Raw genomic sequence first — 16725 nt, forward strand, 5'->3', positions numbered from 1 at the left:
TGACTTCATTCAGTAACCAGTCGGGACTTGTCGAGTACGGAGTGTATTTTTGCGGGCCAATTACTGCGAAATTTTGGAAGGGAATTGTGCATCATGGCGAATACACAGGTATGTTGAATCGATTGTATGTAATGTAAAACCATGAGCTGAGTATTTTGATGCTAGGTTCGTTACTGTAACTAGTATATTACAAAAGTTATGCTGATGGGCAAAATTACCCAGTAATGTACCGTCGTATGAGTGTCAACATTGCCCGCAGTAAAAAAATGCTTAGGGTTGACACTTTTTTTTACAAACTTTTTTTTTATTAATGTGCAAATCTTGCAATATTTGTATGTACGTACATATGTTCGGATCAAATCTTGCAAGCCATTTTTCGACCACTTTTTGGTATCCGATTGAGCTGAGATTATAGCATACTACTTCTACTTCTACTACCAGTGACAATACAATCTGGTAGTGACATTCTGGTTCAACCGGGATCGTCTCCACATGAGGAATTCTTTTTTTTTTCTATGGTTAATATATAATGGAGTCGAAAACTATAGTTTCATTTTTGATTACTGGCCGTTTTTCAGAAAAAAAATTGAATAACTATTTTGACATACCACACGTTTGAACGCATTTATAGCTTAGATGCCTTAGTCTTCCGTAAAAAAGTGAAAAACGTAGAGTTGACAGCTGCCAGTTGTCAAATATTGCTTCCTCATTGGTTACAACTACAGACGACTTTGTTTGTACGCGGTTCAGCTGTGTGTGTGACATTTGGCAACTGGCAGCTGTCAACTCGACATTTTTACTTTTTTACGACAGACTAAGGCATCTAAGCTATAAATGCGTTCAAACGTGTGTTATGTCAAAATAAATATTCAAAAAAATATTTTTACAAAACCACAAGTAATTAAAAAAGTAGCTAGAGTTCTGAACTCCATTATGTGTCTGTTAAAAAAAAATATAGTAATGGCCACTTCAGAAAACTTAAGGTAACCAATTGAAATTTGGTTGGTACATATATAGATCTCAGTTGACAATACAAGTACAGTCAACAAAAAGCACAGTCAGCGAAAAAAAGCTTATATTACAAATGTCATTTTTATGATTTGGTTATTTAAGTCTCAAGTATGTAGGTTAGTAACAAAAATAAAACTATTTGTTAATTTACTTACTACGTTAAAATAATTTGGTATTTTGTATTACAGAAAAACAAACATAAATCTCGTATTAGAAAAAGAAAGTCAAGGCGTGAACTTGGATCCAAGATGTATGTTTCTTACCTACCCTACCAACTTTGTGCAAATTAATGTTCAGTTTTTATTATCTTCTCAATTTTGACAACCCTAGCACTTTTAAATCGCTACACGCCGTTTGTATGAAGAAGAAAAAATGTACAGGCTAACATTGCCCACTCATTTTAATAGGAAAGTATTTCGAGCATGTATTATTATGTCGAGTAAATTTTTGAACCGATCGCCTTCATTGCCAAAATACTTTCATTGGTTTTTATGCCAACCAAATAAGGCCTATAGTTGCGCTAAACATCACGGTGGGCAATGTTGGCTAAAAGTCCAGATAACTTTACCCGACCTCAAAATCGGTCATATGATGGAGAAAACGTTGACTAAAGTTAAATTTGCAGTTAAATTTAAATGCGCATGATCTCGGTGTTACCACAGATACATAAATATTTCCGAGGTTTCATACAAAAAACTAGTTTTTTTTTAGTTTTTCCCAAAAAAGTGGGCAAAGTTGGCGTATTTAACGGTTCTAAAAGTTTTTACCACGTGTCGAAAGCTGGCAGTAAATTTGCTGTGGCTACAAAGTTTTCTTTGACAATCCACCTCTATTTCAAATTCTGGTTCATAGTTAGGTAATAAGGTTGAAACCTTTTAAGTGTAAAATATAATTGTGCCAGGAGACATAAGCTTGAGTACTTCTGAAAATATACATATGAAATATTTTCTCAACAATATATGCGTTGCTAAATCCACGCACCCGCTCCCATTGCAGCCCCACATGCAGCTTAACCTGAATAAAGGACGTTCAAACACGGCGTGAGCCCGCGCCGCCGCCAGGGCTTCTGCAGCTGTTTACTGCAACTCTGATAATCATATAAACTTACAGATAAGTATACTCAAAATAAGTTTTTGCAAAAAAGAACATTTTTTTGGTACAAGCTTTTATCGCTGATTGTACTTTTTTTACCACAGGCAACTAATAGGTACTCATCGAGACAATTTTAAAAAACCTCAAATACTTACTATTCGGTTGTGTTGTTTCATCACAGAGTTCCTATGGCTACCTCCTGTCACCATCATCAGATCAGCTCGATTTGACGACCTGTCTGGCCTAGTGAGTAGTGCCCTGCCTATGAAGCCAATGGTCCCGGGTTCAAATCCTGTTAAAGGCATTTGTGTAAGTATTGGGTGTTTCTATGTATTTAATTACTTATAAATATTTATACAAGGTGGTCAAAAAATATGTGCATTCCCGTTGCCAGAGAGGTTTTGGGATTATCCTGAGCAACATTTATTATGGGACGAACCCGAAATCGCAAGAAAAAAACCCTCCCATAGAAAATGGACCAGCTAAAATGTATGAAACAGCCAAGAAATTTTTTTGCGATTTCAGGGTTGGTCCCATAGTAAAAGTTGCTCAGTATAAGACCAAAACCTCCCTGCCTGCTTCACATATTTTTGGCTACCTTGTATATTATATTTATCGTTATCCAAGTACCCACAACACAAACATTATTGAGCTTACTGTGGGACTTAGTCAATTTGTTTAATAATGTTATATATATATTTTTTAAGGGTTAACTCACATTAACAACCAGCCTAGTAACAGGGCAAGTTAAATAAAAGGTTTTAATATAATTCGAGACTATTTCAGCCTAGTGTGCCTGATTTCAGTGTTTATTGTATTGCGCTCGGTGCCAAACAATAGGTTAGAACAAAGCCTTAATTGGCAAATATATGTTGGTTAACGAAGTTGTATTCCAAAAATAAAATTGAAACTAGTCTCATCCCGTAACTTGGTCTGCGTAGAAATCGTCAAACTGTTACAAATATTTACACATTCCACTCCACTTTGTATTCTCGTACAATACCTTTAGGGGATGAATTCCGGGGGAAAAAAGTATTTTTAATCCTCTTCCAGGTTAACATTATACTATGTGTGCAAAATTTTGTCGAAATTAGTTCAGCCTTTTGCGTGAAGGAGGAAAAATTGTCTTAACATCAAAACAGTGGGTCTGTGAGTGGACATATGAAAGCATTTTTGCCCAAGCTGTACTGGAGACCTTCGCATCGGTCAATCAATCAATCAATCAATCAATTATTTATTTATTTTCAAAAATACAGTAACATTTTGCTTCCAAGCAAGCGTGCGAATATAATGTCAGATCGAAACATTGAAAAATAACAAAATTGAAATTAAGACATTAACATAAATAGTTAGAAAATTATAAAAATTAGGAAAAAGTCAATTACTAGGATTTTCACAGAATGCCGGGTGAGCCCACGAACACGATCAAGTAGGGTCTCCTGTTCAACAGTTAACCATGTGGACACAGTTAACCATCGCTATAATTTGCAAACGCGATGTTGCCACTTCGTGCAGCGCCGCGCGATGAATGACGGAATAGCCCCTCTCCCCCGTCCCCAGTTTGCCGCGAGCTAGCGTGCGCGCCGGTTGTGTGAAGAACGATTTTGTGTTTTTTTAATGAAGACACGTGAAAAAACAACGTGAGTACTTTTTCTCTTTACTCGTTTTAGCTTAGCATCACATATATGCTTATATGTTCGTTGTGTAGACTAACTAAACATGTTCCATCTGGTAAAGTACTTGTGTGCGTAGTGACGCTCATTTAAAAATGAGGTTTGCGTAACGGCTTCGGGAGTGGGGTGGTCTACAATTAACCAAAACGGTACGTTCTACAGTTAACCATGGTTAACTGTGTACTAACTATGGTTAATTGTGTACCGCATGAGATTAATTGTGTACCATACCCCAATTATTTGTCAAGCTTTATTTGTTTGCTGCTTTTTTCAATTTTGATTTAATTTATTTTTTAGATGGGGCGTAGTAAGCAACCAGAACGAAAGAAAGGAGGCCATTCCGCAGATGACATGAAGAAGGCTATAGAATTAGTCCAAGCTGGAATGAGCATAAGGAAGGCTAGTAAAGAATGCAAACTTAGTTATCCGACCGTCCGCCTGTACGTGAAAAGAGCCAATGAAAATGCTGGTCAGCCAGTGCGTTGGACAACAAACTACGAAGTGAATAAAATTTTTACTTCAGAGGAGGAACAAGAGTTAGTCAAATATATTTAACATTGTGCTTTACTGTTTTACGGCCTCACTACTAGAGATTGCCGTCGTATCGCATATCAAATGGCCAAAATTAACGACCACGATAATATACCACCAACATGGATACGTGAAAAAATGGCTGGAATAGAATGGCTGCGTGCATTTAGAAAAAGACATCCAGAAATCTCCCTAAGAAAGCCAGAGGCTTGTAGTTTAGGAAGGGCGACTGCCTTCAACAAACACAACGTTGAGTCTTTTTTCCACAATTTAAAATCTATATGTTTGTTGATTAATAAGTTTATAAAGGCCAATTATTATAAATATGAGGCTTATTAGTATTTTAAAACACTGATTTGAGACTGATTACGTGCCAATAATTAATAAGAAGATTATAATGAAACTAATTGGATCTCCATAGTCGTATGTCCTATTAAGCGTATAAGTTAGTTCTAATTTTATATTTAAGAAGTCAAAACTCACTCATATAGATATAATTATAATAAAAAATGCTTTTGATATCATTAATGTTTCAAAACTTTAAGTTAAATTGTTGAATTCATAAACAATTTATTTTGTTCCTAACTAACGTAAGAAGATTATGTTTTTTTGTTGATTTTGTCGAATGTACCCTTTATTTCAAAATAAAAGCCTAATATTATAACGAATGGGGTTATTATTTCAAAATAAATAATTATTTATATTGAGTGATTAACTGTGTACGCCATGGTTAATTGTAGCATACCCCCCCGGTTAATAGTGTACTAGGGGGTGGACACAGTTAGCCATTTCCCATTTTTTTTTAAAACATGACTTTCTCAAGAACTGTTAAGTATACGAAATATTCTTAAATGCCAAATTGTAGCCAGATAACTTACCTTTCGGTAAAAGTAGAAAAAAGTTGGCTCTGATTGACCTATTACGCGGTGTGATGCTTTGAATATTAGGTGGTTAACTGTTGAACAGGTGACCCTAATTAATTGTACTCCTCAACCAATAAAATTCTTGATTAACAGCTATTAAAAATTATCAAGTCTTTATACTTTCTCCTTTTCATACAGATTAAATATTATTTTCAATGTATGCTATCATGAATGTAAACATAGGTTGTCATGCTTTAAACATATAAACAAAATTCGCAATACATTGCGTCTTAGAATAAACTTTAAAGTGTTCTAAAAATCTAAACACATGTTATTTTGTAAATGAACAAATGTTGGTCAGTTTGAGGTATAAATATGTATCTATTACCACAATACTACAGAACAAATAATCACAAATCTTAAGTGTAAGAACGTTTATTAGAAATTTAACGGTAGAAATATAGCACTGAAGAGAGTAGCAGAAAGAGAGCCACTGCTGTGTCGGGGCTGACGAGGTCACCGCTGTTGCAGTGGTCCTGGAACAGACGTAAGTAGATGAAAACACTCAAAATAAAAAGAAGATGAATAGGTACCCGGGACCCGGGCCCGGGTATGTCCTTAAACTACGTCCACAAAAGAGGTATGGGCATTGTGAATGTCATCTCGCTCTGTGTGGTAGGGCACAGCACAGCGGATGTCATTCCAGATCTAGAGCAGAGCCCAACTGGGGAAGTACCTCCACCTTACCCTACTTAGACCCTACTAATAATCTATTAATCTTTCACAAACATTGATGCGTTTAAAGACTTATTTGGTGCCTATAGAAGTATAGACACAATCGATTTCCGAACGATAGTCCGCCTTGTGATATAGTTCCGACAAAAACCATCGCTCGATTTTCGAATATTCACGTTGCTATTTGAAGTGGAATGATAGAATCTAATGAAGCATTAAAGTAGGCCTAAGTAGGTAGGGTAGGTAGGTGTAGTACCTACTTGTGGCATATTTTGCGTTTACTGAGGAATAATAGTCCGTCCGCACTATCATCTGTTTATAAGCGGTTTGCTATTAAATGAAATAGGCCGAAAATATATGTACTAATACTCTACCTACTTACCTACCTACCTGCTTATAAGCGCTTCTAAGAGATTGGCGATTTTCACACTGGATGCGATTCGCACATCGTTTCGATGTTTGAGTGAGACAACGCTATACGCGTTTTATAGCGACATATCGCTCGCATATCACAGTGTGAATATCACCGCTTGCCGGCCAACCCTTACGCGCAGGCCATGACATTGCGCGACTGGCGACAACCATAGGTTGCAGCGAGACACAGCGATCGGATCGGATCGTCCTTTCATTCTCACCTATGGTTGTCGCCTAAGTCAAAGCTAGTCGCGCAATATCGTGGCCAGTAGATCTAGCACATGATTGGCGCGAGAGTATCTCGCGGCGAGATGGACTACCCGTCCTTTTCTAACCATGTTAATTAAAGAGGGACGGGAAGTCTATCTCACCGCGAGATACTCTCGCGTCAATCATGTGCGCGGCAGTGCTATAATCGCGAAAATCGAAGTTCGTAAATTGCGGGTATTTTTCTGTCACTCTAATTACGTCTTAGTGAAAATAAAAAAGAAAGATCCCCGCAATTTGCGAATTCCGGTTTTCGCAGTAGGCCACTAGGCCGTAAGACATGATACAGGTAAAGCGGAGTGGCCCCATACAGGGCTAAACATCTCGGTTCCCCGAGAAATCTCCCCGAGGTCCTACTCAACTCAAGATTTGATAGGATTTCTCGAGGAGTTGGGCTGGCAAGACTTAGCCCCCCCCCCCCCCTTCCTCTGTCACATTTCATATAAGTACAATACAATACAATTATTAGCCGCTCACCGAGAAGCATTGGCACACGGTCTCTAGATGGTCACTGTTGTCCGCCCGGTAGCACGCCTTTTCAGAGGGCATCCAGCCACAGCCGCGGGTTATCCGCACGTCGTTCTCGCGTCGCGTGTGGTAAACTGAAACAAAATATTCAATGTTAAGTCAACTTATGTGATTTTAATTTCTAGAATATGTCTTACTAAATCTATTAACCTAGTAATATTAGTTCAATGTAAAAACTTATTAATTGTAGAAGTATCAAGGCTAAGGCAGCTATTTGGATAGCCCAGACGGTGCAAGTGTTAAGTAAAAGTTATAATTTCATTCAAGTTTGACATTTAAAATAACGCAACGTCTGGCCGAATTTTACTCGTGTGAACGCGCGATCAAACATAATTATAAAACTCGAACAGGTGTCCTAACTGGCAACCGCGCGACTTGCGCGAGTCACGCGAACTTGCGAACACGCGAACAGTTATCATAAAATATATAGCACAATACAGCACCATCTACATATATCGGCTTGCTTGTTGCTAACTTGTAGCATTATTTTCTTACTCTCTTATTCATAAAACTTAGCAACCCCCTATATATATTGTCTCTTTCTAACAAAGATAATGTCATAATGATGGATAGGGACAAACTATTATCAATGGTTTCCACGATCTTCTGGCAGAAGAATCTCATGGAAATCGGCTGCGAGATAGCTACAGCGCAGTCTACAACCAGATCTGGTGAACAAGCATTATTAGGAGAACGCTATATACATGCATAACGCTCACATACCAAGTGGCGCCGCAACAGAGGGGTTGTAGTTAATGGTGACTCACTGGTCTGTACGATCTTCCGGCAGAAGAACTTCACGGAGATGGGCTGCGGGATGGCGACTGCGCAGTCCACGACCGGTATGATGCGTCCGCGGATCTGATGAACATTACATTTTTATATGAGTATTGTTCGCAGCAGAAATAGATACGCGGGTGAGGTCACGCCCATATTATTTTAAAATAGTGCTCTGAACGTTTTTACACATATTTATTAAGTAATGTAACGAGGGAATGCGGTCTAACTATGATGGAGAATATAAACGCAGACGTAAGTAAGAAAGTAAGTAAATATTCTTTATTGCACAAACAATTATACATTACAAATAAAATTTAAAGGAAAATAGAACCAGGTAACAACAGGCGGCCAATAAACGGACAGGGGGCGGAGGATATAAATTTCTGATTTTTTTTTTCAGCAATCGGCAAGATTACGAAATCAACTACCCTTAATGACTGCCACCCCCCGAATGCTCGTCTCTCTTTCTTCTTAATTCTTTTATCAGAGCGATAGTTCTGAATTCGAATCTATAACTATTGCCAGTTAACTTAAAAAAGACTGTGAAGTTTTCCAACCTTCACAGTACCCACGTAAGCAGGTACACTCAGAATCGATAGTAGCGGTAGAACATCGACAAGGCCGCGTTCTCAATATGTCGTAACGACGTAAGGCGGTAACCGTACCGTCCTATATGTGAACATCTCCATTGAAATATAAAAGCCACGACGGGACGATAACTAGGAACACCTCAATTTAAATATACAGGCCACGACGTAAGACTATCTGCCGTTACGACATAGTGGAAACGCGGCCTAATTAGAACAAAAAAGTAAGTTACGCGTGGTATCACATACGATTAAGGCATTTCATTTCTAGTCGAATGGGGCTGTTGAAAGAGGTGTATGACTAGACATACCTCTTCTTCGATCTCGTTAGGGTCGAGACAGGCGCTGTTGTTGGCGCTGTTGCAGTAGTAGCACTGAATTGCGGACGCTGAAATATATTTATTACCACATTATTCACTTCTTCGACTATGATCTAAGTATTGAAAACAGTCGCGTTTAGATCCTGACAGGCAACGCAGGGCTTAAACCGTTAAAGGTAGGACCCTCAATTTGAAACATACATTCTTCAAATTGTAATACCTCCAGGGAATCCATGGGTGATAGATTTAAAAGTTTTGAACGACTTTGAAGGCTAAGCTGTTTTATAATTAATTGAAATTATTTTTTTAGGTTTTACTCGTACTTCCGTACCTCAAATGGAAAAACCGGAACCCTTATAGGATTACTTTGTTGCCCGTCCGTCCGTCCGTCTGTCTGTCAAGACTCTTTATCTTTGGGAACGCGTGGAGGTATCGAGGCGAAATTAAACCCCGTTAGTTAACGTAAAATAAGAGCTCCGTGAACAAAGTTTTGTACGGAGCTCTAAAAAGATATAACCGTTTATGCCGCAAAAAACGTATATTTTGACACTCTCAAGGAAATCAAAATTCATATGGTAGGTACTCGTACGGGAAGTAAGGCAAGTAACCAAGGACTATGATATTTGGCAAGTAATATCTTCTTACATTACAAATACAGGAGAAAATGTCAAAACTATAAATTTGTAAAACATAAAAAAGTGAAATTTGTATGGAACTTGCACTTATCCGTTTTTTTTTGTCTAAATATACGCACTCATTGCAAATTGACCTCAGCACTTAGTGCTTGAAAATCGAGATATAGACTTTTAAAATTAGTTCGCGCGAAAGTAAACCGTTTAAAGATAGGATTCACAAGTTTACTGTGTTGCTGTTAGTTCCAACGAAAAGAAAACTCACATTTATACACTAATGATAAAAGCACCAAGAGCACGGTGATTGCAGAAGTTGTGGACTGCATTTTGCTCGAAATCTGTAATACATAGTAAAGTTGTTAAAATACCTGTGAAATAAAGCAAGATTTAAAAAAGCGGCCAAGTGCGAGTCGGACTCGCCCATGAAGGGTTCCGTACCATTTATGACGTATTAAAAAAAACTACTTACTAGATCTGGTTCAAACCAATTTTCGGTGGAAGTTTACATGGTAATGTATATCATATATTTTATTTAGATTTTTCATTCTGTTAATTTAGAAGTTACAGGGGGGGGGGGGGCACACATTTTTTCACTTTGGAAGTGTCTCTCGCGCAAACTATTCAGTTTAGAAAAAAATGATATTAGAAACCTAAATATCATTTTTGAAGACCTATCCCTAGATACCCCACACGTATGGGTTTGATGAAAAAAAAAATTTTTTTTAATTTTTATGACGTATTAAAAAAAAACTACTTACTAGATCTCGTTCGAACCAATTTTCGGTGGAAGTTTGCAGGGCAATGTATATCATATATTTTTTTTAGATTTTTCATTCTGTTATTTTAGAACTTACGAGGGGGGGGGGGGGAACACACACTTTTTACCACTTTGGAAGTGTCTCTCGCGCAAACTATTCAGTTTAGAAAAAAATGATATTAGAAACCTCAATATCATTTTTAAAGACCTATCCATAGATACCCCACACGTATGGGTTTGATGAAAAAAGATTTTTTGAGTTTCAGTTCTAAGTATAGGGAACCCCCAAAATTTATTGTTTTTTTTCTATTTTTGTGTAAACATCATAATGCGGTTCATAGAATACATCTACTTACCAAGTCTGAACAGTATAGCTTTTATAGTTTCGGAAAAAAGTGGCTGTGACAGAATCGGACAGACAGACGGACATGACGAATCTATAAGGGTTCCGTTTTTTGCCATTTGGCTACGGAACCCTAAAAAGACATTTAATATTTTATTTATTTTAATTTCTCAGGTTTATCTTATGTTATGTTTTTCGTGGGCCCTCGAAGTGTACCCACACTTCGACACATAGTTGAGCAGATTTGATGATGGAAACAGGAAGTGGCCATTGGAACTTTGTGATAAAACAACGCAACCTAATTGTGAAAAAAAAGTACAGTCAGCGATAAAAGCTTGCACCAGAAATTTAATTTTTACCAAACAAATATTTGAAGTCAATAAATATGGATATAAGTATTATATTGTGCAAGCGTAAGTAACAAGTGATCATTGTGTGTTTATAACAATAATATGTATATGTATACCTACCTGAATGATTGGTCCAATTTTGTTGAATCATAAGCAACCTGATTTCAGACGATTTTACTTTACTTTGTCCGTATTTTGTACCTATATATGTTATATAAATTTTAACCACTTCCCGGTTCCTGATTGACTTAAAATTTGGTGAACATCCTTATTTCCTACTAGCAATGTAATAATAAATGCTGATCTGATGATAAGTTGGAAGGTCTCCAGAAACTGGTCGTAAGACTGGCATTAAGGTCCCTACCTGTCCCATTATGATGTGTAGTTTAGTGAATAAAATAAAATATTTAGTAACTCTTTATTGACCGAAGCGTTAGCGAAAGTCTCCGTTTTAACTCGGGCATTTTGCTTTCGTATGTCCGGATGTTCTCCTCTGCATTCTTAACCGATTCTCGTGAAATTTTGTGACCAGATTCTATGATTAAATAGTTTTTTGTCGATCCAGGTTTTGGATTTTTTTGAAATGCGGAAATTGGCATAAAGGACATAAGTGCCAATAGCGTCTATGGCGCTATGATGTGCCATTGTGAGTTCACTGTGTGATAAAGAATCAACAAACTAAGTATTTTTCACTTTTACTTTTTCTAAACATAACGCGAGATCGACAGCTCACAGAGACAGTAGTTAATAATTTGGGATAAAAGGATTCTTGTAGCACCCATATGTAGTTGCTATTTGTTTTGTTGATAAATTTTCCGAGTAAATACTCTTACTGTGAGGCCTGAGTGGACGCTCGAAGCGGAGCGTGCAGCGTGGTGTCGGGCTCACAAGTGATTTGAGCAGCGTGCACTAAGGCCGCTCCTATACGTTTGCATTTGTTTGACAAGGACGCCGCACGCCCCGCCCCGCTACACGCCCGACTCGAGCGTCCACTTAGACTAAGGCCCTACACTTTAGGTTAAATTCAATTTCTGATATTACCTATAGGAATTCGGAGAGTACTTAGTTCTTGATTTCTGATAAGACCAAAATCAAAACAACCAAACATTTCCACAGCGACCTCAGCATTAGGGTGCAAGGACAATCGTCTTCAGTGTCTATTAAGAAGCTTTAATGTGTAAATTATGCTTAGTGGTCATAATCAGTCCCCTAATCTGTTTCTGGGTCATGAATCTTAGAATAATTTAGTTAAAGCATTACTAAATGGGTACAGACTCATAAATAGATTAGATTAGATATATTTATTTCTTAAAGAAAAAGACACAGTATTTTACACGAAAGGATAAAACAAAGGCTTTCACTAAAAGATCGTTTTAACTAACTTAACATTAGAAAAGCAAGAAAAAATTATAAAATTAATAATTAAAACAATGTCACGCAAAACAATAAAATGGAAATATATTAAATGTAATGCACTGTAATGTCTTAATAGTTAAAAATAGTAATGGCAATGTCAATTCATATTAAATTAAATTAATTAATAATTACATTATCTAGTGGTAATATTTCCATACAAACGTTCTCGATATTTTCCTTTGTGGGTTTTGGCCCAACCTCTGTCTGTGCGTTTTGCTTCTTTTGATATTCTGGTATTTATAAGAACTAGGTTACATCAAAAACACTAAACACGGCCAAAAAAAAAATGCGCCGTAAATAGACGCATTAAGAATTCGGCAACAATACACGCAAGAATCATAACGGTCAGAGAGATAATTTCTTTCTCATTTCCCAAAATTTCGTTACGATTGGTTAAGTTTTGGAGGAGGAAAATGTCGAGAAAAAAAAAGAGCGTCTTCCAACATCTTAACGGCTACTATAGATTTTTTAGCATTAAAAAAGGTAAATAATCTTGACATGTCTTTTTAATGTAAAAAGCTTTTAAAAAAACATTAACTGTTACTTATAAAAGCAAAATAATGTGAATGATTGTATATTATTTATAATTTTTACATATTTGTCGTGATTTATTTTTAATAAACAGATAAGTACGTCAAAATTGCTTACTTTCTGTCTAATGCTAAAAAAAGGAAATAGTATTGCAATTCAATAAATAAATAAAATAAATAAATATTATAGAACATTTTTACACAAATTGACTAAGTCTCACAGTAAGCTCAATAAGGCTTGTGTTGAGGGTACTTATACAACGATACGAGTATATATAATATATAAATATTTATAAATACTTAAATACATAGAAAACACCCATGCCTCAGGAACAAACGTCCGTGCTCATCACACGAATAAATGCCCTTACCAGGATTTGAACCCAGGACCATCGGCTTCATAGGCAGGGTCACTACCCACTAGGTCAAACTTATATCTCGGTTTTAACATTCGTGACAAAAATGTTAAGGATGTCCTTTTAAGAAGTCAATTTCATGATAAAAGAAATAACCTTAACAGGTTCATGATTTAACAAAGTTTTGGGTAAAGTTCTAACTTCTTTTAAATGAATCCCTAACTTGATATTTCTTGATTGGATGATTAGGATATACGAGTATAAAGAAAACCTAAGAAATTAGTGTAATGGAACAGACTGATGCGTCTAAAGCACTCAAAGCTCTTTATGCAAGTAGTAGAATCCGGTTGGAGCAAAAAGCTATGGAAACTTAGCTCAGAAAAAAATAGCTTAGCTTAGAAACAAAAGACAACTCCAAATTATAACAGGGATGTTTCCTACCATTACGGGGATGAAGGAGTTTTGGCCAATATGGGACACTCCGACAACACCGATTGTCAAATGTGTAGCGAAGAGGAAGAGACAGTAAACACCTAGTGTGTGTATTTCACGTCCTCGTCAGACAAAGAATGAAGAACTCTGTAGCAGACTATTTGGAAACAAAAGAAATGCTACCCATGAGCTCCATCATCAGGCATATGGAGATGGTCGAAAAAGCTATTGAGTAGTTGACGGATCTTTCCTAAGAGGGCAACTGCACAAAAGATCCCTATATGGTACCATAATATTGCATTGTCACCCAACTTACAATGTAGGCAAATTTTCAGCTTCATCGGAAATCGGGAAGTGGGTATTTAACTTGCAAGAATTGACCCTGTTGTACATACTATGTTAACATAACTGTTGTATGTATACATAAATAACATTAAATAACAGCTTGTAAAAACAAGTAAGTAATCATAATCTAGCGTTTAATGAATTAAAGAAAGAGCACTTACTTTAATAAAATTGTAAAACTAACAACTACAAAGTTCACTGGTCGACACAACACAGTAGCTGGGAGTTCACTAGCGTTTGTTCGCAAATACATACATACTTACGCACCACACAGACCGCACCCTCTTGATACTTGATACTTTTCATTGATATGGTACGAAAGAATTGGTACCCCATACAAATTTTACGACGAATTTAGACGCTGTAGGCTTCCCAAGTGTGATTGTGATAAATACCTGTAGCCGGTAGCAGACACAAATTGACTAAGTCCCACAGTAAGCTCAATAAGGCTTGTGTTGGGGGTACTTAGACAACGATATATATAATATATAAATACTTAAATGTATTTATGTATGTATTTAAGTATTTATAATATTTATAAATACTTAAATACATAGGTAACATCCATGACTCAGGAACAGATATCAGGAAATTTTGTAAAGCTAGGACTAGTTAGGACGTCCGCTAGCTGGTGCGGGTGCACGCACGCGGGCACACGCACACGGGTGCCATTGTAGGTAAAAATCCGACGCACGCGTCCGCGCCAGGGCTATAACCGCGAAAATCGAAGTTCGTTAATTGCGGGCATTTTTCTCTTTCACTCTAATTACGTCTTAGTATGAGTAAAAGAGAAAGATCCCCGCAATTTGAGAATTTCGGATTTCGCGGTAGGCCCCCAGTTAACGTTGCTCATACTATTTTTCGTTAACTTATCCGCTACTTTTGATGTTGTCTACGGTTTAATTTCTATGACACCATTCAATATGTTTAAAAGCATAATAATTAGACGTATAGTAATTAGACGCAACTGATGCAGACATTATTTTGATTTTCATTTCTGATGCTCTGAAAAAGGGTCATTGTTGTTCTATGAGGTGTGCAAAAAATGATACGTTTCTGTACTAGAGCATTTTACTTTCCAAACGCGTTCTTATTTTTTACGATAAGCAATTGAAATTTGGTTTTAAGTGGATTTGTTACACTTTTCCATTTTGATATTTAACTCCCCATTCCACAAATAACGATACTTTTACCTAAATTTTTAATTGAATAACTTCAAGTATTACTATGAAAGTTTATACTTATCATGTTTTTTTTTTTCAAAACACTTGCATTTTACGTTTCTTGTATTTGAAATAAAAAGTAGTGTTTAACTTGGGTGAAAGGCGTCATTTCATCCCTTGGTCAACAATCTATTATTACAATGTATTCAGTATGTTCGGTGGAACTATAAAATCACAAGTTATTGTCTCTTATCAGTTATCACTAACCTTTGACATCCCCAAACAGTGACAAGTGGGTTATTTGAAGACCACTATCACGAAACTTGTCTATTACTGTCAGTGATAAAATTTAATAAACACTTATATAAGTATAGCTAGCTTTTACCAGTGGAGCGACACTCCTCCTTTCGGGCATTATCGGCTCCTTTCGGCTCAGCATTGCTCCGAACAAGTATTAATGGTTGGCACAACTTGACGTCCCTATGCATGCACGACCACAGATAAGATAATGACTTCAATCTCGACAACCCTAAATAGGCAAAAGGGATAGTGCCATACATTAGAAAAAGACAGCATGATTCATCCCTGAATCGCTGTCAAACTTCGGTTTTGTAGGCAATGTCATTTCTGTACGGCAGTACTATTATTTATTCTGTGATTTCACTTCGTATTTTGTCGTCGAATTGGCTAGTTGCATCTGTTATCTCAATGTGTAACGAAAGTGATAAGCTGTAGGGCTAAGATGGTTGGCTCTTTATAATTTGTCACCATGCCTGTCACGTTCTAACAAGTATGTAAGCGCGAAAGTGACAGGCATAGTGACAAGTCATAAAAATGGAACCATGATGCCACCGCAGATGAGAAACAATACAATAACAAGCGAACTGGGTTAATGTGTTACAAAACGATTTATTTTCTAAAACATCCGTCAATATTTTCGCCAAAACTATAAACAAATATACTTAGTTGACTTCATTATTAATTAAACTTTGGTTAAATCAAAAACATAAATTATTGAACGAAGGGTTAGCGAAGCTCCGTCTTATATTCGCAGGTTTCAATACTTGCGTGGGGAGTCAGACTGTCCCGAAGTTGTTTCTGGTCTCGTGCGCCTGTTTGTTCCGGACGTCCCGAGAATGGCCCTCAGGCCACGACAACGCGACCTGTTGGCCGTGCCGCCGGCGCGCACCGTATCGCGCAGGAACTCGCCGCTGCCCCGCGCCCTCTCACTGCTCAATGCGCTCCTGGCATCGACGCCTGAATGCGATCTATTTGCTTGGCGATGGGCGGCAGTGTATAGTGAATGCTTGAGATTCTGTGAGGCGATGGATGCTAGGTGCTCAACTGTCCCAATTTAATTTGTTAATGTGCCATTATTGTTTTTATAATTGTTAATGCTTATAATTATTAGTTAGTTTAAGTTTCGTGACGCATTGGTTCAACTGTAATGTCATGTAAACATTTTTATCAATAAAATAAAAATAAAAAATAAATAAATAAATACAATTCTCAACCGCTTCTCGTGAAATTATGTGAGCAGGTTCATGTTTTCTATCGTTCCGTTTTTTGGGTAATGTTGAAAATGGTGGAAATTGGCATA

At 37.0% G+C, this 16725-nt stretch overlaps 1 protein-coding gene across 1 annotated transcript; it reads right to left on the reverse strand.

Annotated features, from left to right (window-relative positions):
- Positions 1-5589: 5589 nt before the first annotated feature.
- On the reverse strand, positions 5590-14465 carry LOC133525098 (uncharacterized). The gene is made up of 6 exons (XM_061861347.1): positions 14124-14465; positions 9699-9771; positions 8793-8869; positions 7882-7975; positions 7064-7188; positions 5590-5706 (listed from the first exon to the last, which is right to left on the reverse strand). The coding sequence occupies exons 2-6, from the start codon at positions 9757-9759 to the stop codon at positions 5617-5619; spliced, it is 447 nt and encodes a 148-aa protein (XP_061717331.1). The 5' UTR covers positions 9760-9771; positions 14124-14465; the 3' UTR covers positions 5590-5616.
- Positions 14466-16725: the final 2260 nt, after the last annotated feature.

The sequence above is a fragment of the Cydia pomonella genome, chromosome 14 (assembly GCF_033807575.1).
Source record: "Cydia pomonella isolate Wapato2018A chromosome 14, ilCydPomo1, whole genome shotgun sequence".
Classification (NCBI taxonomy): Eukaryota; Metazoa; Arthropoda; class Insecta; order Lepidoptera; family Tortricidae; genus Cydia; species Cydia pomonella.